At 43.5% G+C, this 27,394-nt stretch overlaps 1 protein-coding gene across 1 annotated transcript; it reads left to right on the top strand.

Annotated features, from left to right (window-relative positions):
• Positions 1–1,215: 1,215 nt before the first annotated feature.
• Positions 1,216–5,591, top strand: SOST (sclerostin; the record flags this gene model as incomplete). Its single annotated transcript, XM_080633619.1, has 2 exons — positions 1,216–1,435; positions 4,221–5,591. 2 exons carry the CDS (start codon positions 1,216–1,218, stop codon positions 4,640–4,642), a joined length of 642 nt encoding a protein of 213 aa, XP_080489745.1. The 3' UTR covers positions 4,643–5,591.
• Positions 5,592–27,394: the final 21,803 nt, after the last annotated feature.

Genomic DNA, 27,394 nt, shown 5'->3' with positions numbered 1-27,394 from the left:
GAGTCTTTTAACATTAGGGCAAAGTCAGACAGTGAATCTCGTCTACACGAAGTAATTTTGTGAGGATGTATGTGACAAACATTGTAATAGCACACATGGGTGTCCCTCTACTGCTGCAAGCAAACAGTTTTGCTTGCGGTGAGCTCAGTGTAGTATCTAACCTTACTAAAACCTGAGACTCTTTCCAACTGACATATATAGCCTGCTATCATTTGTAAGTTACTTGAAAGTGTATGTAGCCTGAGACAAAGAAATGATGCAGCTCTTACCACTATCATCTGATTTTGCAAGGAAGAAGAATACCAGAGAGGAGATTTTAAAACACGACACATGAATACACCTTGGGCATAGGTGCAATGGACATAAGGGACATCAGTTCTCTCTTTTTGTTGGTTGCATCATGAATGGAAATCAGTCTGGTCATGTTCTTGTGTTTGAAATAAGCAGGTGTCCTATATTCAACACTTGTGCAGAATGTCAGCAGAAGTAGTAGTGTGCAGTGAGAAAGAGCACATCCTAAAGCATGATGTACCACATCCTGCCTGTTTCCCCTAAAATATTCCAAGTAGCTTATTTTTTTAAGGAAAACCAAACAAACCCCTTCTCATGTTGAAGCCTTCCCTGGTTCCTGCTGGACATTTGTGAAACAAAACATAGAGCTCCTCAGTTTGTAAAGTGAAAAAAAGCTACATTCTTCCACCCCCAGTGATTTGCCTGCAGAGACTGAAAAGCAGAACAGTGTACACTGAACTATAGCTTGAGATTTGCTTTGTACCGGGGCAGGAGGGGAAGAACAACAGTAAAATTACAACGTCTGAAGAACCTTTGGAAAAGACAATAGCCAAAGATGCCAATGTGGAGGTAGAGGCAGGTTTTAATTATACCAGTGTTAGGAAGAAACTGCAGAGAGACTCGTCAGCTCCCCGTTCATCCTGGTCTTGTCCATCACCATTGTTGCCAGGCACAGAACTGGACACATATGAGAAGTTTTGACATAGAAGTTGTGGAATATCATTCACTAACCCACCCCCACACACCCATTTTATTTCACACTGACAAAAGCTGAGATGAATGAGTTGTTGTCTGGCCCTTCCCACTTTGCATAGTCATTGGCTGGCTTGGTTCTAAAAAGGATTTAAAAAAGGGGAATAATGTGCCTTTGCCTGGGATCTGAGACTGTCAGGGTGCTGAAAAGCTAATCTGCGAGCTGCCACCATGCAGATCTCTTGGGCTGTGTGCTCTGTCTGTGTCTTAACACAAATGGCATTTCGATCTGTGGAAGGGTGGCAAGTGTTTAAAAATGATGCTACAGAAATCATTCCTGAGATCACTGAAAACACGGAAACACCGATGGAGCAGACTTTCAGCAACAACAACACAATGAACCAGGCAAAGCATGGAGGAAGACACATACAACAAGCTCCAGACCCTAACGGTAAGAAAAATACCATCATTATTACAGTTTTGGACCCTAATAGACAGTTTGCACAAGAATACTTGTTCTTATTTATTTCTTATTTATTTAATATATATATTTAATCAAAACTTGCGGTGTGGACCTACTGCTGTAAGTGATAGAGAGTAATGCCTACTGTAGAAGTATCAATGTAAATGTTAGAAGGGATGCATTGGAGTTTACTGATGAAGAATGTGGTCTATCTATTGAACAATCCTTAGGTGCTACAATAGGCATTCCTGTTTTGCCCATCTGCTCTCTGCAGATACAACCCCAATATAGAAAACCTGCAGAAATATTACTTCAATTTCTCTGTGTTCTGTGCTTGCAAGGAGGAACTATCGCAAATGGACTTTCTGATGTCAGGATGGGGCAATGGGTTGACGCTGGAGATAATATAAATTCTTAATCTTTAGAAAGAGTTGCTCTAGTAATGCTAAAGATCACACAGCAGAAATGGCACATGGAGGCTGTGTTCAGCTAGAGGAGAGAAGTGTGCTGCTCACTGTCCTTTGCCAACAGCCAGGTCCCAGCAACCAGAAAAGCTGCTACAGACACTTAAAACTTTCCCAAGGGGAATTCTTGCCCAAGTGAATTGGAGGAACTTCATTTTGCAGAGGTGTGCAATCATGGAATCAGTTTTTGGCTACTTTAAGAGCACTGACATAGTTCATAATACATTGGCACTGCATTTAGCCAAATACATAACATTCACAATGATACAAAACACAAGCTTTGTAAGGAGAAATGGAAGATGAGGAGTTGGTACCAAACAGGGAAAGGTAGTTTTAAAGAAGTGCCTTACTGGCAAACAGGACAAGCCTGATCCTCCAGACTGACACGTGTCTACCGAACACAGAGAGCAACAAGATAGAGTTTCCACTATTGTGCACTGCAGAGCTAGCTGCCTGTTTCTGAGGACAACTGGAAGGGAATTGTGGTTTTCTGCTTTCATAGCATTAACAGTATTTTAAAAGCTGGTTTTGAGAGTGTAACTTTATAAAGATCTTAAATGCTCAAAAGGGGGGAGCACTCTGCTGCTCACAGGCAGCCCTAGCAACCACCAGGTCAAGGCAGGTTGGTTGTGTTGTTACAGCTGAATCACAGAATACCTTCATTCTTTAGCCTCTTACTACTCTGACATCAGTGGAGGGGAATCTGTCCCACTGATATGTGCATTTACTTAGGCGAGAGAGAGTAAAGGAGCCTGGCAGTTATTTGAGATATGAAATGGTTTTACTTCTTATTTTAATGTCTTTAACACAAGGAATCAAAATAATGATGCAAAGTAGCCCGATCTTCCCAGGACACACGAGTTTGCACCAGACCATGAGTAATTTTGCAGTGTGTGGAATCTGCACTGACAGAGGACAGGACATATATGCCCAGAAAATAAACCTAGTTAGCTGAGACAGATGCCCATGTATTGAACTATATGTGCCTATGTGCCATGGTGGTACAATACACACCATTCAGAGCAGTAGTTTTTACATAGACATCATTTTCTTAGATGTTTAAGGAACTTGGGAGGATTAGATGAAGTGCACATAGATTCAGTTGCCAGCATTTTTGGCACAGCATATGACAGGGATTGTTTCATTTCATTAATGCAGCCCTTAAAACCTTTAAAAGGTGAAATCTTGTCAGCTCGGCTTTGACAAACATAAACCTGAGTGTTCAAAACGCTGGTTCTGAACCTCACAGGAAAACCCAAACTGTCTGTACAAATACTGTTCTGCCACTGATAGAGTCACGATTCTCTTTTGATGTACCAAGGAGGGGACCACCTTGTGAACAGCAAGGAGAATGAGCCTAACAGACACAGCCTTCTATCTGTAACGTGATCTTTGAGGATTTGCACCACAAGTAGCACTGCTGAGTTAAACTATCCTGTTGACTAAGAGCAGAACGTTAGTGTGAGTGTATCTGGTGAAGTGCTTTGATAAACACCTTCAGAAATCAAAGTATGTGCCCTCCAAACAAGTCAATTAGCCGAGCAGGTCACTTGGCAAAACAGATGCCTTCAGAATAAATCTGTTCCTACAGTTCCCTACAATTGGAAAGTTCTTCTAAAGCCTTAATGTTAAAAAACTCTTGTATTTCCCAATGTTTCATTTGCCTATATCTATCCATTGAGGAAAAGGGGGAGAAAACACTATAAGGTTCCTAATCAGCCAGAAGGTGCCTCTAGCTGTCTGAAGGAAATTATGTGGGATTATCATAGAGTGCAGTAAACATGGAAAACCTAATGCCAGCAGAGTGGGAATCCCTCAGCACTGTTGTTACCTGCTATTCTCTGGCACACACTACGGTAGCTGAAAATCACTTCAGGAACACTTACTTGTTACACAAGAGATTTAAAACTGGAGTCAGCCTCTGAAGCCAATAAACAAGAGCAATGAGGGGAGGTTTTGCCTACAAGTAAATGAAGCTGGGAGAATCCCATCCAAATTTGCTGTGAAGTAACCGCTGCTGCTGGGGTTCCACTTCAGAAGCTCTGCTGCCCACATGCACAAGCCTGAGATGGAATTCACCCAGTGGCAAGGATTTTAGTCATCCATTTGCACCTTGCTATTCAAGGGTCTCGTAACTAAAGTAGCCGAATATTCCAAAGCTGCAGGGGTGAGTCTGGAGTTACTCTTCCCATTCAGGATGCCCAGCTTGTATCTAGCTCCGAGCCAGATACCTGTGACACAAACACCAAAGTGCTTTCTCAAGGGTGGGGAGAAAAGGAGTCAGTAATTAAAGTGTTTCTCGTTTGCAGATGCTTCCGACTTCAGCTGCAGAGAGATGCGAACCACCCGCTATGTCACAGAGGGGCCCTGCCGCAGCATCAAGCCCGTCAAGGAACTGGTGTGCTCTGGTCAGTGTGTCCCCTCGCACCTCCTGCCCAACTCCATCGGCAGAGGGAAGTGGTGGCGGCAGAACTCCCTGGATTATCGCTGCATCCCTGCTCACACTCGCACGCAGCGCATCCAGATGGCCTGTCCCGAGGAAGAGACTCGGACTTACAAATTCCGAGCTGTCACGTCCTGCAAATGCAAGCGCTACACTCGCTACCACAACCAGTCCGAGCTGAAGGACTTTGGGAAGGAACCTGCCAGGCCTCAGAAGAACAAGAAGCCCCGTCTCTCCAGGGCGAGGAGCAGCAAATCGAACCAGCATGAGTTAGAAAATGCTTATTAGAAGGCGGCTCCGAGCGATGCAGCCTAGCAGCTCTGGATATCTTACGAGACATCAACCGGCACTCACAGGCCACAGCATCACGTTCTGACTGCAGTAGGTTTGAATTCCTTCTGCTAAGCTGGGTCAAAGGCTCACATAGAGAAAAATCTGTCGGACTGTAGCAGCTATGGTCTGATAAAGGAATGAGATAAACTGAGCTGGAGGTAGCAACACCTAAATTCAGTCTGAGAGGAGAGGTACACCTTGGAGGTTCACGTGAGGTCCTGTGGCTTGTACAAGTAGGAAGGCAGAAGAAAGTGAAGCTGTTATGGTGACAATCACACTTTATTAGGAGTCATTCTACTCTATGTGAAAAGAATACTGAGATCTCTTTCCCACTTCTGTAAGTGCCATGATGCAGGACAAGCACGAGGTTAGGAAGCACCAGGCGAGTTACCACGCTCTGAATGAGTTGTAAGAAGTTAGGGATAGCAGGGATTTCAACAGTAATGGTGCCTGAAGTTGCTGGGATGTCAGATGCCCTCATGACCCAGTTGTTTCCTCTAAAACCCAAAAATCAAACAATGACACTTGTGTTCTCAGAAGTGTGACAAATCTATTTCAGACTTTTCATTAGAGGACAGTAGGATAGAGAGACTTAAAACTGAGATTTGGCAACTAAAACCACAGAATCATAGAATGGTTTGGGTTGGAAGGGACCTTAAAGCTCCTCCAGCTCCAACCCCTGCCACGGGCAGGGACACCTTCCACTGGAGCAGCTTGCTCCAAGCCCCTGTGTCCAACCTGGCCTTGAACACTGCCAGGGATGGGGCAGCCACAGCTTCTCTGGGCACCCTGTGCCAGGGCCTCACTCTCATAGCAAAGTTTTTTCTTATTATCTAATGTACATCTGCCCTCTTTCAGCTTGAAGCCATTTCCCCTTGTCCTGTCACTACATGTCCCTGTAAAAAGTCCCTCGCCAGATTTCTTGTAGCCCCCCCTTAAGATATTGAAAGGCCACGATAAGGTTTGTGTTAGGGACAATGGTTTGGTTTAGGAACAGTTAAACAAACTCTACTAAGTGGAGGAGATTTATGAAACGGATGCTCCTCTCAAACCATTTAACCTCACTGTTGTTTGTCCCCTAAACAGTTAACAATGTGTAGAATTGAACATTAAAGATACTGATTATTCCTTATTTCCTAGAACACAATTGACTTTAGTATCACCTTAGATGTATCAATTTGCATTTTCTATTCTACGGAGTTTGGGTTATCTGGCCACACACTTTCTAGTGCTAAGACTGTGTAAGCCAAGTTCTGGGAGTAAGGTGCTGGTTGAAAGTGAGCCTCTGCTAATCTTAAAGGCATCAATTCCTCTAGAAAAGTCTTTGGTATGTGCAACTTTAAGTCTTTAGCTTGACAGCAACTTTCCCTTTGTGTTTTTACAATAAAGAATAGCATTAGAAAGTGAATCATCACATGCTGTATCTATCCTGTAGAAGTGCTAAGCCTAGTATCAGATGAACACAGTTTGGGATGAAGCCAGTTCCTCACTGTTCTTATTTTCTATGTAGAGTTTATGATGAAATCATATAAGCTATGGAAGTTTGCAATGTTGTTAGATTTTATGTGGGACCAGAGCCTAGAGATGGAAGGTGTTGGTTCACGGAGTGAATTACGTATTTATTTTGCCCTCAGAAGTTATTTATACAATGTTTTTCCTTGTAGACAATGAGAAGTAAAATCGCTTTAAAAATAATAGGCTGTTATTTTTTCATTTTAAATACATTGTTAATAAAGTGGAAACAATGATTAATTGCAGGAAGACTCATTGATTTGCAACCATAGGATCAAGCTGGTTTACAACAAAGCCGGAGAACTACAGGATAGTCAGGGAGTTGCCTCCCATTTCTGTCATAAAGCATCAGGGTCCTTAATTCTCAATCAGTCAATAACCAACACAGCTCTAAAGAAATTCCATCCTGGAACTTCTTGCTCCAATGCCTGACATTCCTCAAGGAAAAAGTCTTCCTGGGCAGATGTGGAGCTCAGAACTCTTTCGATATTCTCATTTCTCCTTCCCCTGGGGAATTCAGACTCAGCCCATTTCAGTTTCCCTTCTACTCCCAATGACATCTCCTGATTCATATGTTCCCCCCCGATAAAGACACCAAAGAAAACAAGAAGTCTGTGAACTGTCCACTGAGCTTGCTTGCTTGAAATCTGACTGCTTCAGGTTTCTCTCACTGAAAAAGGAAGACATCTGGAACCCCCTTGCAAGTGCCAAGCAGCAGTTCCTCTGTTTGACAGTTTGATATCGTACACTTGTGCCCATTTTCATTTATAAGACCATATTCTTTAAGAAACAAAGCCATTTTCCAATGAAGCCAAGGAAAACTGAGCTTGAGCTTGCACTGCACATAGCATGCAGATCTCTCAGTACAGCTATAAAGATGAACAGCTTTATCAAGACAGCCAGTAGAGGAGGTGTCCTTGCACTGCAATTATTTGACACTTCATATAAAACCATAATACAAACGATTGCCAAACCTGTGATAACATTTCCCAGACTTATCTTTGACTTTATGAATTTGGCACTCAGGGCTTCATTTGCTGAACTCAGTGTGGATACCTGCAAGTGCTTCTTAAGTAAGAAAAGCAGTTCAGTTCCTCTGCAAAGTGATTCCACGGTCTCACTGGCATCTAAAGTTACTGGAATATGGGGTCTAAAGCATTGACAGTGATAAGCCAGTGAAAGCACTTACTCCACTGTCTGGGACTGCATGCTGGGTGCCAGGCAGGGCTGAAGTACAGGGCCTGCTGCCTTTGGGTGAACCACTGACATCTTTCCCCCACACGGTTCACCCTAAAGACATCCTTTTCAGAAACCAAACCAATACAGAAACCCAAACCATAAGAAGCATACGAACCCCCAAGCCCCACACAGTCCCCCCCCCAGCTGTCTTCCACAAGAAGCACCTTCTGCCATTCAGAATCCTGCAGGTTTCTGACTTGCAATGTAAGGATTGGTTCTTTGCATGTTGGAAAAGCCTTTACAAGAATGCCCATGGCCAGGGGGTCCGGAGGCACTGCTGCATTACCTCTCAATGCCCATCCTGTTTCCAGTTGCTCCTCACTGGTTTCTTACCGCAGGTTCTTTTCAAACGCAGCATTTGGGTTTGCACGTTTACTGATTTGCTCTCCCCTCTAATAAAGGTGCACAGGATTTTAGCTCCCTGTTAGCACAGATTACTCACAGCTCTTAGCAGAGCTCTAGGAAAAGGAAATTTAGAGACTTCCTGGTCTAATAATCTCTGCTGGTGTTTGCTGAGAGCATTATTATGGCTCAAGGGATGTGCTGTGCAGATGAGACGCCATCTCTAACTGGGGGTTTGAGAATGAGATTTCAGCTTGCCGTTCACACCAAATCTCTACGCTTCCACTTCTTTCCGAAGAAGAAAGCTTGATACAGAACACAGAGGGAAAAACTGAATCCAGAGCGACTTTGTCCTTCCATCAGTGAAACATTACTGGACGTAAGACATACATGGGACAGGCTCTGTCAGAGAAACAAGGACTGCGAAGGGGCTTGGCCATGGGACGAGACCTGCTGTGCGCTCCTTTTACAGAAGCATTAAACGGTTTTTCTTCAGGGCTATAAATTTCTCAGGCAGAAGTGAGTTTCTTCACTGTAATTTTTGCCATAAAATAGCACACAGAATGTAACTTAAGTGCTACTGAGCTATAAGTAGTAACAGGTCACTGAATTTGTCTTCACTTGGCTGGAGGGAGCTGCCTGTCAGCAACGGGGCAACTGTCACAATGGGCAGCCCACAGGGAAACAACCCCATTGCTCTTTTCCAGACGGGATTCCTGATTTCTCCAAATCGGCTTCGAGCATTCCTCCCTTTGTCACCCATTTTTATTCCCACTTGTGCAGAGAACAGACCATGGCAGATTCTCTCCAATGCACTCACAACAGTGAGTGTGCCAACTGTATTTCTTCTACTGTCAAAAATACCCTTCTGCTATGTAAGACAAACGTCCAGGCAGCGCAAAAAGCCACAAGGTATCCACAGGGTCCCACAGATTTTGCATGAGGTTCAACTTTTCGATTACAAATTGCACAAGAAAGGACATAACTTTACCCAGTGAGGCCCTAAGCGCAGCAAACACATCATGTGTGTGTTCTGCACGCGTGGTTGAGAAAGTCAGCATTGTGAAACACAGAGGGAATAAACACGTATGTTTTTAGCCATATGACATCAACTTATAATTAGCTTGTTTCACCCAAATTAGTGCAGTATATGGGCACACAAAACAACTTTTCTATAGTAAACAAGCTCGAAAGTCTTAAATTAACATGGAACAGAGTTGTATGGAGCTAGAGTCTGGCTTGAACATACTGTGAGCTGTAACCTGAAATGTGAATACACTAAAACTGCCCTTGATAGGCAAGTCATGGAGATATACTTCACAGTTCGAGATAAAGCTGGTCCAGTTTGAGTGAACTGGATGATCTTAAGGTCCTTTCCAACCCAAACTATTCTATTGCCAGCTCATATTCAGGTTTTCATCCACTAATGCCCTAACCCAAGCCCTTCTCTGCAGGGCTGCTTGCGATCCCTGCATGGCTCAGCCTGTATCATGTGTGGGTTTGCCTCAATCCATGTGCAGGAGCTTGCACTTGGCCTTGTTGAACTCAATGGAGTTCACACAGGCTTACCTCTCTAGCTTGGCAAGGTCCCTCTGGATGGCATCCCTTCCCTCTATAGTATGGACCACACCACTCGGCTTGGTGTCATTTCGGACACTTTAGTATATAAGCTTGCAATCCCAGCCCTGCTTCTCCTTGGTGCTACCAGGGTCTGTCTGGACCCTGCTGATGCCATGAACATCCATTTTAGCCCTGTAAGGTGAGGCAGTGCGTGATGTGAATCACTTTTTCACCACATATTGGCTACCCAGATTCTAACTGACACAAATGGGGCACTTTAGATTGAAATTGTCCCTTATGAATTTGTATAGCACCCAGGATGTGGAATCATTGATCTGTGTTTGGTGTCCATAATGGCAATACCATCACTTTCATCTTTAAGGGAAGCAGCCCCAACTCCTTGACTGTTACAAGGCCAAAGTCATGCATCTCCCTACTGAAGACTTCCACATCAGGCTGTTTGTATTGTAATATTAACCTTCAGACTCAGGCTTTCTTGTTCATGGCTTTTTAGGCAACTTAAATATACTCTCAAACCAAGAAATACAAGTATATTTATTTTGTGGTTATCGAGCCCCTAAATTAAACAGACATCTTGATCAGTTCACCAGCAATTTAATGCTTGTGGCATGAGGTTATTTCAACGTCTTAAGAAAATAGTTCAGCTCTGGCTAAATAAATAAGTGATGTCATTCTTCATTCAAGGTACCAGATTCTTTGGTATAAAAATTTCCCTTAGGAGAGGCCTTGGGACAGAGTGGCTCCTCTGAGACTATTTACATCTGTCGGATTCTCTAATCTCGTCTTCCTTCCTCCTCTCTATTTCCTTCCCTTTCCCTACAAAATGGCCAGTATTTAACTCTAATGCTCCCAGTCTGCAGGGCATGGTTTAGAACTGGGTGGTTGTTGGTTTCTTTTATTGTTTTGCTGTTGTTTTGGGGCGGGCTTTTTTAGTGGTTGCTTCTTGCGTTTGTTTTCTGCTTGGTTTTGGTTGGGTTTTTATAACCAGAAATAAGGCTTAATTTCAGGTAATTGCTCTCCCATCGGGAGGGGTTTGCTATTTGTGGGGCCTGCTTTTTTTCCTGCCAAACTAGCAGGAGGAGTTAATTTTAAGGGTGATAGTTTGCTCCTAAAATTGTTCTGCAGATTAAGGGTGTGCTCGGAACCAGAAACCTTCCACTCGTGAGGGGTTTCTGCACGTGGAGATACAAAAGAAGCACCATCAGGAGCTCAGTATGGAGGGGGAGAGGGGACAGACGAGGGACAGACAACTGCAGACTTGCAGTGACCTGAGGAAATGCATGTGGAATTTCAGCCTGCTTCTCCATTAACATGGGCTTCTAAAGAAATAAAGCTTCAAATCAGAGGTGCCCAGGTTCCTCTAGAGCCCCAAAATAGGCTTTGTCACTTTAAAAGCTACATTTCTCTAGCATTAGGTTATATTGACATCTCTAATATGGCCTCAAGAGCTGACAATCTGTCCGAAGGGCTGTGCTTTGGACTTGCACTTGCAACAAGAACAGAACAATAGTACTTTATGGAGTGAAAAGGGCTGATAAATGCATTGGTCAATCACTGAATTAGAGTTGGAGCTTAAGATCACCTAGTTCCAACCCCCCTGCCATGGGCAGGGAGCATAGCCCAGTGACAGGAATCAGTGTATGGGATATCCTTCCTGGGAAAACTGTCAGAACTTTGGAATTGAAGCACTGTATCCTCAAACATGTCCCTTTCTCCTAGGTGGAATGCTGCCTGTCTGAGATGTGCGGATTTTAGCTAGTTCTTCATTATTTTGGGATACTTCAAGCTCAAAGTGACCATCAGATGTGCACTGTTGGAGCTTACTGAAGCAGAAAGCCTGAAGAGAGTCTCCTGGTCCATTTGAAATGATAATGATTAATAACTGTTAGTTACAGCACTGGGTGTTTATCTACTTCATTTCTGTGGCAAATGCTGACAAAATGCATCACACTCTGTATTAGCTGACTACATTCACAGCAGGCTGTTCTTATACAACATTCAAAAGGGACTAAATAATACCCTGAGACTCCATTCGGCAGCTAAGCTGGTGAGAAACTGGGTATATATTAAGTTCTGAGTAATGAAGCAGTATGTAGACATAGTTCGCTCCAAGTAGGACATATATGAAGGATATAGATATGAAAGATACAAATGAAAACAGAGCAGGATAAATGCATTGCAATCGCGGGCAATGGATTTTTTAAGGAAGAAAAGCTGGAATGGGTGTTACACCCCTGCCATGCGCCCATTCTGGTTGCCTGAGTAAAGCCTCGAGTTCTGGCTCTGCTTGGTGTTCTGCAGCTAAAATTACAATATCTGGTAAGAGAAAAAAGCCAACGTATTTTTTCCTTTGATCCTCAGTTAAAGCAGAGCGAGAAAATCCCTTTATAATTGGTTAATAGTTCATGGGGCTGAAATTGTTGTTGTAGCACAATCTGTGGGAAAAACACAGGAGAAACATTTCCTGCAGAAGGAATGCTGCAGTTTAATTACCACACATCGCCTGAGAGAGGATTTCAATCTATAGGGCCCTGTGTTCAGGCAGTTACTAGGTAGCCAGCTTGTACTGGAATATTGATGCTTAGTCTAATCTCTGCTGTGCCAGAGAACAGCGGAGGGGCCTCATTCTCATGATGGGATAGAAGGAATGCTGCACATTTCTTAGGTCTTATCATGGTGTACATTGCTATGCCAGGCAGTTTAATTAATAACTGTCGGCATCTTGTCATTTATCATTGCCAAAAGAGGAGGTGAGGACCCTGCCGTACGCATGCTGTACAAATAAATTAAAGTTGTCTCACCCAGTCTCCAGGGTTATCTGCTGTCAGTCACTCGTGTTGTCCTTCCTGCGGTTCAAAGACTTGCATCTTATCTTGCTCTCCGGCCCAGGCAGCTATTTATATCATGTAAACCAAAAACAGATGCACATGCGAGCCTGGTGGAGAATCAACCCCAGCTAATATTGCTGCAGAGGGTTCACGAGAAGACATTTACTACGAGATGTGAAATGCACATCGATGCTTCAGGAGCAAAGGCATGCGTAGAAATTGGTCATTGAGATAGTGGGAAAATGCTGCAGTCAGATAATGGTGGTGGTGTAAGCTTTGTCACTGACTTCAATAGGCGTTAGAGCAGTATCTTCATTTCCTGTGACATAGCTAAATGCTCAGTAGTTCCATAGACGCAAATACTCCGAATGGTTCTGGATAGACACGATTTTGTTTCTAACAGACAAGCAGGAAAACTTCCTCTTTGTGAATTTGGATTCTTGGAGGCATTTTGTAGGAAAGACCAATTCCAGCTGGAACGAGAAGGGGGCCATAGGTGGAGGGGTAGCGTAACACACTGCCAAACACAAGCTGCTTTGGGAAATAGAAATAAACTGTTCCTTAGAGGTGCAGCTCTACCCTCAGGGGCACAGTTTGCAAGGGGCTCACGTACACAGAGAAACAAGAGCCCCACAGGTACCATTGAAGTTAAACCCCCAATAAACTGAACTCTGGTTACTCTGTACAATAAACTGAACTGAGAGAAATGTTCACGGTAACGTGTGGATGCAGACAGAGCTTCCTGTGCCTGCTGAAGCAAACCGGGGAGCATCTCTGGTTTGGTTTCTGGTTTTGCAGGTATGTTTGACTGACTTTGAAGGACCTGCATCATTCTTGGCTATTGAAGGCCAGCAGGAAGTGCTGGAAACTGCCAGAACCTTCCTCGCAGAAGGCAGGTGAGGCTGCCTGTAAAGCATCAATAAGCTGTGACTCACTAAAGTACTTGTTAAAGCCTCCAGCCTGAGTCAGGTCACACTTCCACTGACATCAGGAAAACAGTTAAGCAAATTGTGGGATATGGCAGTTTGGCCACACCGAGTATTCCAACTCTTTCCTTGTACTGCTTTCATGTGGGGGTTGACCCTACAGACAGGAGAGTTCCTGTAGCACTGGATAGTATCTGGTTTCCACACACAAACTATACATCATTACATGCAGATTCGTAACGAAGCACAAGTACATAAAGAGCGTGATCAAACAGACACTGCGTACAGGAAAGTGCAAAGAGGAAACTCCGGCCCCAGGGCTTATGAATTTCACATATTTACAATGTCAAAGGGACAAAAAGTGACAGGCATAAGACAGACCAAAAGGACAGAGACCTGTCGCATGCCATTCCTAGCAGAGGCCCATGGTAGAACTAATACTCAGGGGTCAAATGGCTGAACTAACCATGAGAGCATTTTAATAATGTGATCTGGTGGTAATTATGGCGCCTTCTGGCCACAGTAAATTGCCCTGTTTGGCTGAAGGCAAGCTGAAATAGCATGTTGTGCATGCTGCAGGAAATGAGCTCAGAATATACAAAGCCTCAGTCTGTAGGTGATAAGTAAGGGCCCAACAAATTAATCTCATCAGCTGCATTCACCCTGGGTGCTGCCCTGTGCCAGGCCACAGTGTGTGGGCTGGAGGCTATATTTTCAGTTGTCTGACTGAAACAGGTAGTTTGAATTACCATGATCCAAATGTTCTATTCTGTGCTGTCTGCACTGGAGATTGTTCTTACTGAAACGGGAAGCATTATCATGTCATATTTTACAGACAGGGAGACAAATCATTATGCTGACAGCTTACTTTGGGCAATATAGTGGGAATTATTCACTCTGTAAGTCTAATTAAGTGCATTTCTTGTTTTCCTTAGTCTTTTCCTCTTTAATGGCAAGCATCTTTAGGAATAATTGTAATTGAATTATTTACGATGCCATTCCGAATGCACCAGCTTCTACAGTCTATCCTTCAATTGCATTCCTCATGATATTATGAAGCCCTTGCAAGATCAGGAATCACACCGAAGTGAAATGGAAAGAAAAAGCTACCTTAGGCACCATTTAGCAGATAGCTTGCTATTAAATAAGGAAGGGGGAGAAAAAGAGCACATTAATTTCTAGGGAACAGCCCCCCCCTCCATCTGAAAGCAGCACATCGCTCTTTCCAAAACATGCAGGTAAATTTTGCTGTCTTCAAGCCCTAATTACTGTGCTGGCCCCACACTCTGAGTGGGTTTCTAATTGGTTGCATTTATTTGCAAAGTCTCTACTGCACAGTGATAAATATAATCCCACTCGTGGCTAATTCGATGGAGTTTTGGGGGGTGAGAGGGGAGAGTAATTTCATGGTAAACCATAATTACCAGTACAAGTAGTACCTTCATTGCCAATCCAATCTGAGAGGGAAGCTGAGGCTCACATCCGCCTAATTCGAATTCTACTTGTTCATAAGAAATAAGTGGCAATTGCTAATTGCATGTAGCCAAGTTATTTTCAATTGGGAACAATTTGGAAATGTGAATTTAATGGCAGTTTGGGTTTAATTTTGGCCATTTCCTACTTGAATTAGGCCAATAGTCACAGAGCTGAACAGAGCAGACGGCTGAGTTTTCCAGGTCTTCTACTGCTATTAGCTTTCAGTGGCAAAAGAGAGGACTTAATAAAGCAGACTATTGCTGTGTGCTTTTGACAATCTAGTTCCAGCTATAGGGGCAATGCATAGCAAACGTGGTCCTAAATGAATTGCCTCCACCTGTAGGGTAACTCAATCACCATATGGAAATCTACTTTTGACTTTCAGGTCCACTGTTTCTCAACTTTCCTAATGAAAACACACTCCTTCCCAAGTTATTTGGGTCATTCATGGCTAGAAAGCATGAGTTCTGATTGGCTCTAAGCAAACAGAGGAATTATCACTACGATATACTCAGAACTTGACTCCAGCTGCATGATTCAATGTGTGTAATCACAAGCGATAACACAAGTAAGTTGTCCACACTTTTTCTCCACAGTTCACTGACCTAAATACCTGAGATATTCTCTCTGGGAACTCCACTAGTTGGCAATGGGAATACTAAGTTAGACCTGTAAATTCATTCAGACTGCCAATTGAGACACATGTTCAGCTGATCTGAGAATTAGACCATTATAGTCACAAAAATTCAGTCAAAGGTTTTTCATTTCAAGTGAACCTTCCCCTTCTATTGTCTATTGACTACCTACAGGGACTAGGTTTGTTAATCATGGCAGGTATAGTAGCAGTGGCTTTATGAGTCCCCTAAAAAGCATATGGGTAAGAAGCAACGGTGGGAATTAGACCAAAATGCACGTTGTGGCATCAATCCAAAGTATTGCAGTCCTTTTAATGGGTAATGTTAACTGCAAGACTGGCCAAAAGACAAATACCTTCTCCAAGTCCGCCCCAGAAAGCTGTCCTTAGGATAATCTAGAACCTTTAATATATTAACATGCTACTCTTGACAAAAGTAAGAGAGTTCTGATTTGTAAGCAGATCCAAATATATGGTAGGTACAGGAAGACATAAGCATCAGGGTGTTTAAACCTGCCAGCAGCTGTATATACTGCTAGCTGCAGCTAGTCACAGCATAAGATATACTCTGAAGTGGATGGATCAGTAGCTCTTTTTGCCCCATTTTTAGCTCCTTTTTTCACAATTTGGAACCCTTCAGAGAGAAATGGAAGAATTCCTTGGGTTTTTTAGATAAGCCTCTGTTCTCATAGCTTCTGGGCAAATACCTCCTTATTTGCAAGAGGGCTTAGGGCCCTGGGAACCCAGCGAGGGGCATGTGGAAGAGCTGCTCACAGTCTTTCTTACCAAGCTAGAAATCACTTTTTCTATCAATCAAACCCTACATGAGGCCTCCTTCAACTTACAGGCTCCTCACCTTTGTGTTATGATCCTGCTAGTCACTGTCATGGCAACCGCAGAAGCCATTCCAGCGGGGAAAACTGCCTTGGCAATGAGAAGGGGGCCTGTGGGCTGGGAATCCCTGCTCCGGAGTTATGGTAGAAGGGATCGCAGGGCAAGGGTGGGGAAGGAGCCAGCACAGAGGCAACTTTGCATGGAAACTGCCATGTCAGTAAAGTAAAAAGTAAGTAACAAAAAAAACCCCCCTAACCAAACCAAACTAAACCCAAAAACCAACCTGGAAAGGACAGTAGTTGCCTTGACAATGAATCTGGGTGCACAGAGACTCCTTCTGGCTTCTACTAATAGGAAAGACTGCACAAAGATCCAGTCCTTACCCTTCCAGAAGTGGTACCCTGCTCGTTACACAAGCACCTACCACTGATGGTCCCCACGTACGCTTCGGAGAACCCTCAAAGACATTTGTGCCCTTCACCACATTCCTCCAACTGCCTAAGAAAGAGCAGAACACTCCCAGGAAAGCAAACATCATCCCAGGAAGCTCGCATCCCTAACCGGGAGTCTACTCAAAGTTGCGATTTAGGTGAGGCTTCCATCAGACTGTTTCTGACACTACACAAGGCAGCTGCACTTGGAGGTTTTTGCATCTTGTTTTTGTTGCCCAAACTTCCATTTACTTGTCCTTCTCTTCTGAAGCTCCTGAGAATCAAAGATAGCTTTAAACCATAGAAAATACGTGTTCTTTAATGTCTGGGGACTTCCATGTGAAAATGTCTTCAGGAAAAGAGAGATTTTCTCACTTAAGTAACCTCTTCTCAGCAGTCTCTATAGATAATGCTGCCTCATTTATCTTCATTCTTATAGCCAGGCTTAAATAATTCTGCCTTTTGCCCAAAGAGGACTGACAGCAACAACTGCAAAGTACCTGATTAAGCAGCCCAATCCCCTACAGAAAAAGCTGATTTCATCTTTAGGAACATATTAACTGCAGTTTCTTGGTTTCTGCTTATAGAATCGCTGCCAACAGGAGGAGAGTGTCCATAATGTCTCATTTTTATGTATTGCAGCATTAGGACTGATCAAAGTCTCCCAAGAGCTTTATAGCTTCTGCTATAGATACATCTATTAGATGGTCCTTTATAGATGATATTAAACTTAGAGCATTTTGGCAACATTTGATGCAATTTATCTGTGTCAAATTCTGCAGGAATAAGAATCAACTCAGCTCCACTGTAAGCTTCTGAAAGCTTTTGCTTTTCCTTGCAGAAGGTGAAGCTTTGAACCGCAGCGTGTGGTTGTTTCATCTTTCCAGATGAAGGCTAAAGCTTACAGTTCTGGAAAACAATCATTTATCTGGAGCTAAACAGGTTTATTCAGCCTGAGGTGGATCCTCCTCCCTCTATCTAATTCAATATTGATTCATTCCCTTAGTGGCTGATTGCAGTGTGCTCTCCCTTGGTCATTTCCTCTTCTGGCTCATCTCCTGCAATTGCTTAGTAGCCCTTCTCTGGTTTAACACAGGTTTTTTGTTCTAAACTGCCATGCATCATTATCCTATGTACTTCTATACTATAGCACCATTCTATACTATATCTATACTATATCTTCTATACTATGTACTATAGCATCATTATCCTATGCACTTCTGCTTCTTCAGTGTGTCAGGCACTGCATGTGAATAGTTAGTGTGTGTGTGAACACATTTCACCTCAGTTTCCCTGATCTTACGTACACTTCAAAGTTACATGGTTTTTTTGGGGAGCCAGTTGCTTAACACTTAAAAAATCAGCCATCCACTAGAAACATCTTAATTTGCTTTTCCATACATAGAACTAAGCAGAGCAAGACATGTAGTGCTCAAGATAATGTGAAAATCAAGCTTTTCCCCCCTAAACCATAACTGGTACATCCTGATTCACAGCAGGAACCACAGCGCCTCACGGTCTTCGAGCAAAGAACCGCAGGAGTGGTTGTCGTGGTCACCTTCTAGCAATGGGTTTTGCTCCTCAGACATATTTCTCCCACAATGGCGACAGTCCAATGACAAGAAAAATATAGCTTCTTCCCTTACTCCCAGGCAACAATCTGGCAAACACACTCATAATTTGCCTGGAATGTATAAGTTATAAACATAAAACCCAATGAGGACACAGCCATGAGGCAAAGGTTGTAGTTAGGGAAAGGAGCATGAATGCAGCAAGCCTTATGGCCACACAGGACTCAATGAGCCCAAAAGTGCACCGGCTCCTGAGCTTGCCCTTGTTTTCCTGTTGCAAAAACAAGCCCTCACATTTCTCTTTGAGTAGCCCAGAATAATTGTCCTGTCTGAAGCTGTGATTTCCCTCGCCCTTTGCCATTAGTGTCTGAACTGGTTTGATTTTGCTAAACTGAACACTAAAGCATTCACCTCTCCTGAAAGAATTGCTCCAGCTGGGAATTTATTAACCACTTCATATGCTTAGGTGTGGACTTCTTCCATGCAAAGGTGTTCCTCACGGATCTCCTTAGCGCTCAATTTGAAAGCACACTCCCCAGCTCTCAACTGCAGGCTGGAGGTAGCTCAAGCAAATCTTGCCAGTGGGTCTATAGAACGGACACTGCAGAATGACAGGGGAATGCTCACATCCACCCAGCTGTGGAGAGCTGCAACAATGCAGTGATTTTTTTAATGTGAAAAAGAAAAATGGAGCTTCTTGATAAAGCATCTGCAAACTTTTATTCGATTTTATTTACTTATTTTTTCAGGGCAAGGAGGGGAGGGGGAAGGCAGCATTTCATTAAACCTTAGCTACAACTTGCCAGTTAAGTAGGGCCAGTTCAGGACGACTTGCAAGTAGACGTCTCCACCTCGTGGAATGATATGGAAGTATCTCTAGAAACGTTCTGAAATGCTCATTTATGCAAAGGCAACATGTCAAATTCGCCTTCGTAAGTTATTTTCCAAGGCAAACTGTACTTGTCAGGGCATGCTTATGCGAAAAGGCAGGAGGGAGGAAGGTTATATAGAAAAATGACCATATATGTGTGTTATGGTGCATCATATAACGTAAGCGTGCTGCGCTTCCCCTTTCTATATGCGAAGATCCATACCTTGCACATCATGAAGAGATTTCTCATGCTAAGTTTAAAGCATTCTTGTCTTGTAAGTATTTCTTTTGATTTAAACCAAAATATTTAATCATAGAATCGTTTCTATTTGAAGGGACCGTAAAGCTCATCCTGTTCCAACCCCTGCCACAGGCAGGGACACCTTCCACTAGAGCAGCTTGCTCCAAGCCCCTGTGTCCAACCTGGCCTTGAGCACTGCCAGGGATGGGGCAGCCACAGCTTCTCTGGGCACCCTGGGCCAGCGCCTCAGCACCCTCACAGGGAAGAGCTTCTGCCTAAGAGCTCATCTCAGTCTCCCCTCTGGCAGGTTAAAGCCATTCCCCTTGGCCTGGCCCTACAGGCCCTTGTCCAAAGCCCCTCTCTAGGTTTTTTGTCTGAACACAGCAGATCAGTGCCCAAATCAAGATGAAAATACAGGTCTTAAGAGTCAATTCATGAACCACATTGTATCTTTAGAAACAAAAATGTCTAGCAGTTGGTATGAGGACTTTGCAGTTTTACACACTTCTAAGTAGGTATTGAGCAAGGGATGTGGGAAGCTTTAGACTGCACCGGGTCTCCAAGTCTATAAGCACTGCATTTTGTTTTCACTTACAATGATGGGATAGCGACTTGCAAATACTACTGGAAAACAGACTATTCAAAATGAATTATTAAAATCATCAAATCCCCATTTTTCTCAGTCAGTCTCTTTCAAACACACCATTCCCATGTGAGGGGAAAGGCTGTAGAGGGAGCCTACAGTATCTCCCAGTTTTCTACCTGATAATCTAAAAATATGAAAAATCAAACAGTCTTTTCATTATACGTAAGACCCTTCCTCTGAGTTCCATTTGGAAAGCACTCATTTGGAAAGAACCTCTTGGAGGAGAGGTTGTCAGGCAATGGAAAAAGAAAGTATGGTTCAAGCTTTGCCTACAGACAAAAACCACCAAGAGGAAGGTCAGGACACAACCTCTGCTCTCACAAGCAGACACAACCCGCATCCATCAGGAGCTTTATTTCCAGCGGAAGCTCTGCTCAGTGTAAATGTCCTTACATGGGCCACAGGACTTCCGAAGTTCTGGAATTGGTGCTCAGTTCAATGGAAGCCGCAGATGCATTGCTTTTTCAAAGGCTGCCACTAGAGAGAAATACTCACTCACTAATAGTGAGGAGAAGAGAGTTTAAATCAAACAGCAATAGATCCTCATTGCTCCTGCTCTAAAGTGTAAGGCGATATAATACAATAGCTGTAATGTGTTCGAGGGTTTCAGCAGAATTCCCTAAAGCAATGACAAATGGTAATGACTGAACTTTCATTAACCGTATAAGATTCCATCAGATATTCAAAGCCAGGTTGGATGGGGCTTGGAGCAACCTGGTCTAGTGGAAGGCGTCCATGCGTGTGGCAGGGGGTTGGAACTGGATGAGCTTTAAGGTCCCTTCAAACCCAATTCAGTCTGTGAGTCTATGATTTTTAATACCAGAACTGATGCTGATCTCTTCAAAACTAGAAACCTCTTGTGACTATACTCAAAATGATAAAAATTTGAATACTTTTTTAATGTAGGCAAGTGTTTAAAAATTAAACAATTTCCATGTCCATAACAGCCATTCAGCATAGGAATGAATCCTGGCTCTCCTGGAAATCTTTTCCAGAGTTCTCATTTAACTGCAGTTAGTTCAGCTGGCCCCAGTGAAAGAGATCACACAGTGCCATGATAAAAGCAGCAGCAAAGGATCGTCTCAAGAAAAACAGTGCAGAAGTCTTGGCACTGAAGAAGTTTAAAAGCTTATTACTTGGCAGATAACCCTGTAACTCTATTGATTGGGATCTCCAGAAACAGATGGGATTCTTATCACAACAAAAACTCAATGTGAAAACGTTGCTCTCTGTCCCACCTCCAGACACATGAAGCACACACTAAAGTATGAGTGTAGATTTGTTAATCTAGACCCACACAAATGGTTTGAAAAGGTTTAATGTCCTGTTCCTATCTGCTCCTCGGGGATGCCACAGTTCCTGTTTCTTTCGTGTGGTCTGATGAAAACAACAGATGAGTTTTACAGTCTGCCAAAAGCTGAGCTAATTCTGGATTTTTCACAGCATTTGCCCATCAAGTTCTTTAACCGTTCCTTTGCTGATCCTAAAAAGTATTCTGGATTTAATAGAAAGCTTCTGGTGCTTTGGACCTTGTTCAGGACATTCAGCTCTTCAGGAACTAGCCACAACGGCATGCACAACGGAAAGACAGGACTCGTGATAAAAGGATGATTTATCAAAGTTATTGGCAAATGATCTTTCCTGTCTGAAGGATTAATGTTGTCATTGAGGCACTGCTTGCTTTTACGACCTTTCAAGGAAAGGCTATTCCTCATCTTTACATGGCACTGGGCCTCAAATCCAGAAAAAGAACCTGAAAGAGGAGACGGACAAGCAAGGAATACAGAAGTTGGTGTCTAGACTTGTAGGCAAAGATCTCTTCTCCCTTTGCACAGCTTAGGACATTGCTGCCGAAACAAGTGAACACACTTTGTGCCTCCTGCAATTGTCAAGTCTCAGGCCATGGGTGTATGCTTATCTATTTTTCATTTATATTCATTTCTTAACAGTAAATAGAAACCAAAGACAATGTTTTAAACAGATGGCACCATAAAATCCCAATTAAGTGGGAACAAATCCAAGGTATAAGAAGGTGAACACATCTATCTATCTACCCTAGCTTTCACTGCATCAAGTTCTTCCGTTTCAATGACAGCAGCACCACCAATTGAGCGCTACCTGTCAAGTTTTTAGGCAAAAGACATTGTCAGTGTCTCTCTGCCTGAGGTTCTTTCTCCACATCTCAGATAATACTGCTCACTTGTCTTCTGCAGACTTCAGTTTCTCCTCATCTACTTACAGGGTTAGATGAATTAGCAACTACTTCAGTGAGAGGGACAGGGATACTAGTTTTATCCTGGACCAGGGGAAAACAGAGTAAGACAAAGATAGAGCTCATTTATTCAACAGAATTATCGCAGCTGTAATGGAGTTTTTCTGCAAGCAAAACCACTGAATCCGGTTAACCCAAGATCACCATCATATGCTGTTAACTCCTATCACACCTTTCACTTAAAACCCGAAACCCTCGTTGTAGTGAACATAGTGATAAAACCAGCTTAAAAAACCAAAACAGAACACAAAGACAAACCCCCACAAAAAACCCCCAACAAAACTAAATGATCTTTCAAACAAGAAGTGTTAAAAGCGACAGACTACGCATGCCCTGTGGGATGTGATTGAGCAGCTGCCAGCTGATGTTTCTTCCTTTTACTATTCCTGCAAACTTAAAGCTGGCTGCCTCTTTCTTCTGCTTTCTCTTCTACTGCTTTCTGTCCTAAGATAAATTATCAGGTGTCTCTGCACACATCCTGATGTTTCCTGTACCTGAAGCGGGTGCTTTTCACTCCTGCAAACCCATCAAATTTAATGAATACCGGAAATATTGACTTAGTGCTAAGAGAAACATTAGCATTAAATTAGAAATCCTTGTGGTGGTGATGCCGGGTCCCCACCGGCAGAGCTGGTCACACACTGGGTCTCACTAAAAGACCAGATGAGACTGTGGAAGGAAAACAGCTTGTCATAGTTCTGCTCGGTGGTTTAACTGCACAGCTTCTGTCAGCTAATAAAGGTTATACCAACACCCTCCAATCTTACAGGGAATCATACTGCTAAGGTTCCTTACTCATGAAGCAAGTCTGCAAAATGCCTCTGAAAATGAACTTCAGAGGTGTCGAGTGTTAAGATCCATTCTTTAACATGCAAAAACTGCCCAGCAGATGAGGCAAACCCAGGGCCAGCTCCAGTCTCTTGTTTAGACTCCCCATCCTTCCTCTTCCCTGTCAATGCCAACACATTATTTTAGCTACACAGCGTCATGAAAGCAGGACAAATATGACATTGCCATATGACCAATCCTACATATGAAAACAGTTCAGGAGGAGTAGCTCAGTGAACAGGCAACAACAAATTTCCCCACATTGCAATCACTTGTGTGACAGAAGATGACTTCCTAATGGAATATTGAACTGTGTCCAGGAGCATCTGCTGTGCCAATGAGTGTCATCTTGTACCACTATCAGTGCACTTACCACAGGGGCTTTGCTGATACAGCAGCTTCGGGCAGCAGTATTAATGTTTTCTCATCTCTATCTCTGAATGTCTTGTTGCAATGGCTTTTAGCCCCACATCACATCCATTCTTTAAGGCCATGCTGCTATTCAACAGACACACAACATTTGGCATAGGGGAACACATCTCACACAGAATCTGTTGGAAACAGAGTTTCATGATGTGCAGTTCCCTTCAGAAATTATTCTCCCTTCTTCACTGAGAGAAACCACCAACAATCTCAGCTTGGTGCTAGTGAACGTTTATTCCTAACCCTGCAGCTGAGAGAGGATTCATAGCACCAGAAACATGGTTAAGAGGCTGCAGTGATTGACTTAGAGGAAATATTAAGGGTCTGAAATACATCTGGCTTGTGTTTAAGATGGCTTAGCACAGATAACAGACTTTTAAAACATGCTGGAATAATCACTCTCCACCTGCACAGTGCCAACATGTTGTCAGTTCGAATAATGAGATGGAGTCAGTAAAAGTGAGAGCTGAGTCTAAACATAAGGAAAGAGTGAAGAATTGGCTTCCCAAAGGGAAAGTGGAAGACTGAAACTGCGGCAAGTACTCAGGGCTGGGCAATATCCTAGAAAATGACACTGGCCCAGGGTGCCCAGAGAAGCTGTGGCTGCCCCATCCCTGGCAGTGTTCAAGGTCAGGTTGGACACAGGGGCTTGGAGCAAGCTGCTCTAGTGGAAGGTGTCCCTGCCTGTGGCAGGGGTTGGAGCTGGATGAGTTTCAACCCAAACCATTCCATGATTCTATGGAAATGTCTAATAAAGAAAAATAGAACACCTCTACCTGTAAGGACAGTAAGTAACCCAATAAACTGTTTCCACCTTTAACTTCTGCAACGAAGCAGCAGCTTCCTGGATTTAGTGTTGGCTGTTTGTTGCTCTCCAGCTTCCTTTCATCAGTGCTAAAATGACAATACGGTTGATAATTAAAGTTCTTCCATGTATAAGGAATTCCCCAGGCTTGGTCGGTACCTGCATGGAGGAAAACTCCCCCAGTTACTTCAGTTGCACCCAGGGCAGGTCAGAGGGTGGCATTGCTTCGGATTTACTAAAACCAAAAGGTTCTTTTTTAATGAAGGCTGTTGTTAGTCTGCAGTTTAGTAGCTCATACAATTTCAAGGAGATCGTGGTGCCTAGAGCTTCTCCATGATGTGTGTAAGCTTTCCTTACACAAGGCAAGCATCCAGCCAGCGTTGGGAAGCGAAGTCTGCCTTGCGAACAGGGTAAAATCTGTCATCTAAGAAATCATTTTGCACTTGAGGTGCAAAAGCACCAGACAATTGTACTGGGGCAGGTGCAGCAGAAGCAGAGTGAGACCAGGGCTCCTGCCCCACAGAGCCCCTGTGTTCCAAGAAATGGCACAAGCAGGAAGGTGATTGAGAAGAGGACCACAATCAAGTGGGATGATGTTGGTCAGGTCTGTCTTTATTGAGAAAGAACATTGCCTTGCCAGAAAAAGAGAGACGAAGCCATGGCACAGGTTTTGTCATTTCACCCTTATGAAGTTCGCCAAATGACAGTGCAGGGTCTCAGAGTGGGCCAGGCCTCAGATGGCTGAGAAATGCTTTCCTGGGGGAGTCAAAGAATGAGCTGATAGAAAAGCTCAGAGATAAAACTCCACTTTCCAGCCTTCAGCTTGCTATGGGAGCATTCATCACAGCAACTGATCTCCACCCATGCCATTTTTTCCTACCCAGCACAGTGCTTGACTGAAGAGCTGTTGACTTTACAAAGGTTAAAGGCGGCTGCCTCAACCAACAAATGGGATTTAGCAAGAGGGAAGGATTGTTGTTCTTTCTTCTTTCAGGAATGAAGTGTCAGGAAGATGCAGAGGTCAAACAGGCCCCTGCTGAGTGCTGAGCGACAGCACCAGCTGTGGAGGGTGCTGGAGTGATGCAAGACCCAAGGGTTCTCACATTTGGGAAGGGAATGCCATCTCTTTTTCCCACATCTGAAGTCAGAGGAATAACAGAGAGAGCTCCATGGGGAAAACAGGCTCCAAGCAATTTGGAAAGCAAAGTGATGTGCAAGAATTGAGTCATGCCCTACAGACAGACCTCTGGCTCAGAACTCATGGAGATTCCCAGATGGGAGCCTGAAACTAGTCCTGGCTGAAGTGAACACTAGCCTAAGGGTCAATCCTCCCTTCCCTTCTATCCCACCCCCCAAGTATATGTGCAAGGACATTAAAGTTTGCATAACTACCCAGATCATTTTGTAGTCTGAATGTAGGACTGAACAACAGCAGAGCTAGGCTTGAGTTCCTACAAAGCCCCAGTAACCTGTGTGACTGAAACGAGTGCTATACATGTGACAACACACACACAGACTGTCAATGAAATGCTTTGCATTGACAAAAAGTTCTGGGCTCTGACTTCAATTCTGGAACATTTGAAGTATTCCTAAATTCATTATAAACCGGTCTTTCAGAAGAAGAGCTGTCCGGGAGCTTTCCCCTTGCCAGTGAGTAGGAAATAGGTTTGGATGTTTATTCTCTAATACAACACAGCAACAGATTTAAGTATTTAGGAGAGTTTTTCCTAGAGAATTAATTAGGTATCAGATGTATTTCACAAGAAAGTCAAGATTCACGTGACAGAACAGAAAGATCTGGACTAAACTCGTTTGATTTCTTAGGCTGAGCTCAAAGAACCAACAGATACGTCAGGATAAGCACAAATCTCCCTTAGCTCCACCAATTCCTTGAAATTCGGAATTATACAGAAGCCAAGTAAAGAGGTGTCACTGAAGCCCCTGTGATAAATGAAGGCTCTGTGTCCATCTGCTGAATGTCTGTGTCTGTGAGAGACCACAAAGCCCAGCACAAATGGTGGGAGAAGGGAAAGATGAGCGCACAACCTGTAGCAAGGCCTCATGGAGTAAGTATTGGGAATGGCTGCAAGCAGATTATGGAAAAACGGAACACATGCACACGTGAATTGTCATTAAAACCACGGAGAACAACCCTGAGGGAAGCTGCAGCAACGCTGGCATAGCAGGGTTTGGTCATTCCCAGCTGCCACATTGCTGTGAGAAAGGGATTGAGAACAGATTCCCTGTTAATGTGTTTTCAACTGTGATAGCTCTGGGGTCTAAGAATCTGCTTTCTGTTAGGAAAACCCATAAAACTTTCAACAAATGATGAAAAGCATATCTTCCATTGGCACAAAAGCAGATTTCCTTGCAGGAAGGGGTGGCATATTGAAAATCCCCTAGAAAGTAGAATACAGGAAGAGTAACTGCCACTGGCAGCCAACTCCAGCTCTCAGCAAATACACGTGTTACAAAGCTAACAAAACAAATTCACTCAAAACCTCGTGTGTGTGCACAAGCCAGGTTTAATACTATTTTAAACTTCAGATTGGGCCTTAAATTGTCTATAATCAGTGAAGTCCTTTCTGACTTCCATTTCCCACTTTAGTTGGTGTCTGTTGAATTCTGTGTTAGGGCTTTTTCCAAAGCCAAGACTTGGGGGATTTTGTTAACAGTGCAATAAAAATAACTCCCCAGTGTCAGAGGGGAACTTTAAAGCCTTTTTTGTGTGCTGCTCTTTTCTTTAAAAAAGAAAAAAAATACAGACATTGTTTCTTTAAAAGGCTCCATCTGCGAATCCCATTAGATGTGCATATAAGGTTTCGGATGATTAATAGTTGCTGCTTTGCTTTGGTTGGAGGACCCGGGTGTATGTACATTAACCCCTCCCTCCCCTCTCTCACGTTTCACTTCACAAACTTGTCGCTCTCTCCCCAGCACCGTATTTAAAAGTGTTTCCCTCATGTCCAGCACTTCAGGAGAAAGGAAGCTCCAGGCCTTGGGAAGCGGTTCAGAGCAATCGCTGCCTACACCTGGTTACTGTTCTCCAGTCAGGACAATGAAGACATTCAGAAGAGTTCCCAAAGTAACAACTCTGCAGCAGCCTAAAACCCACAAAGAACCTGTTGTTTAGGGATGAAATCAGTTCTGTAACATTCGGAAGATTTCCCTTTTGCTCCTTTGCTGATTTTGAAGCCTGAGCTATAACCGGTCACCAGCACCGGTGTGTGAACAGGATTGGAAGCAC

The sequence above is a fragment of the Psittacula echo genome (assembly GCF_963264785.1).
Source record: "Psittacula echo genome assembly, chromosome: 23".
In the NCBI taxonomy this organism is placed as follows: Eukaryota; Metazoa; Chordata; class Aves; order Psittaciformes; family Psittacidae; genus Psittacula; species Psittacula echo.
This window is presented reverse-complemented; position numbering and strand designations above follow the sequence as displayed.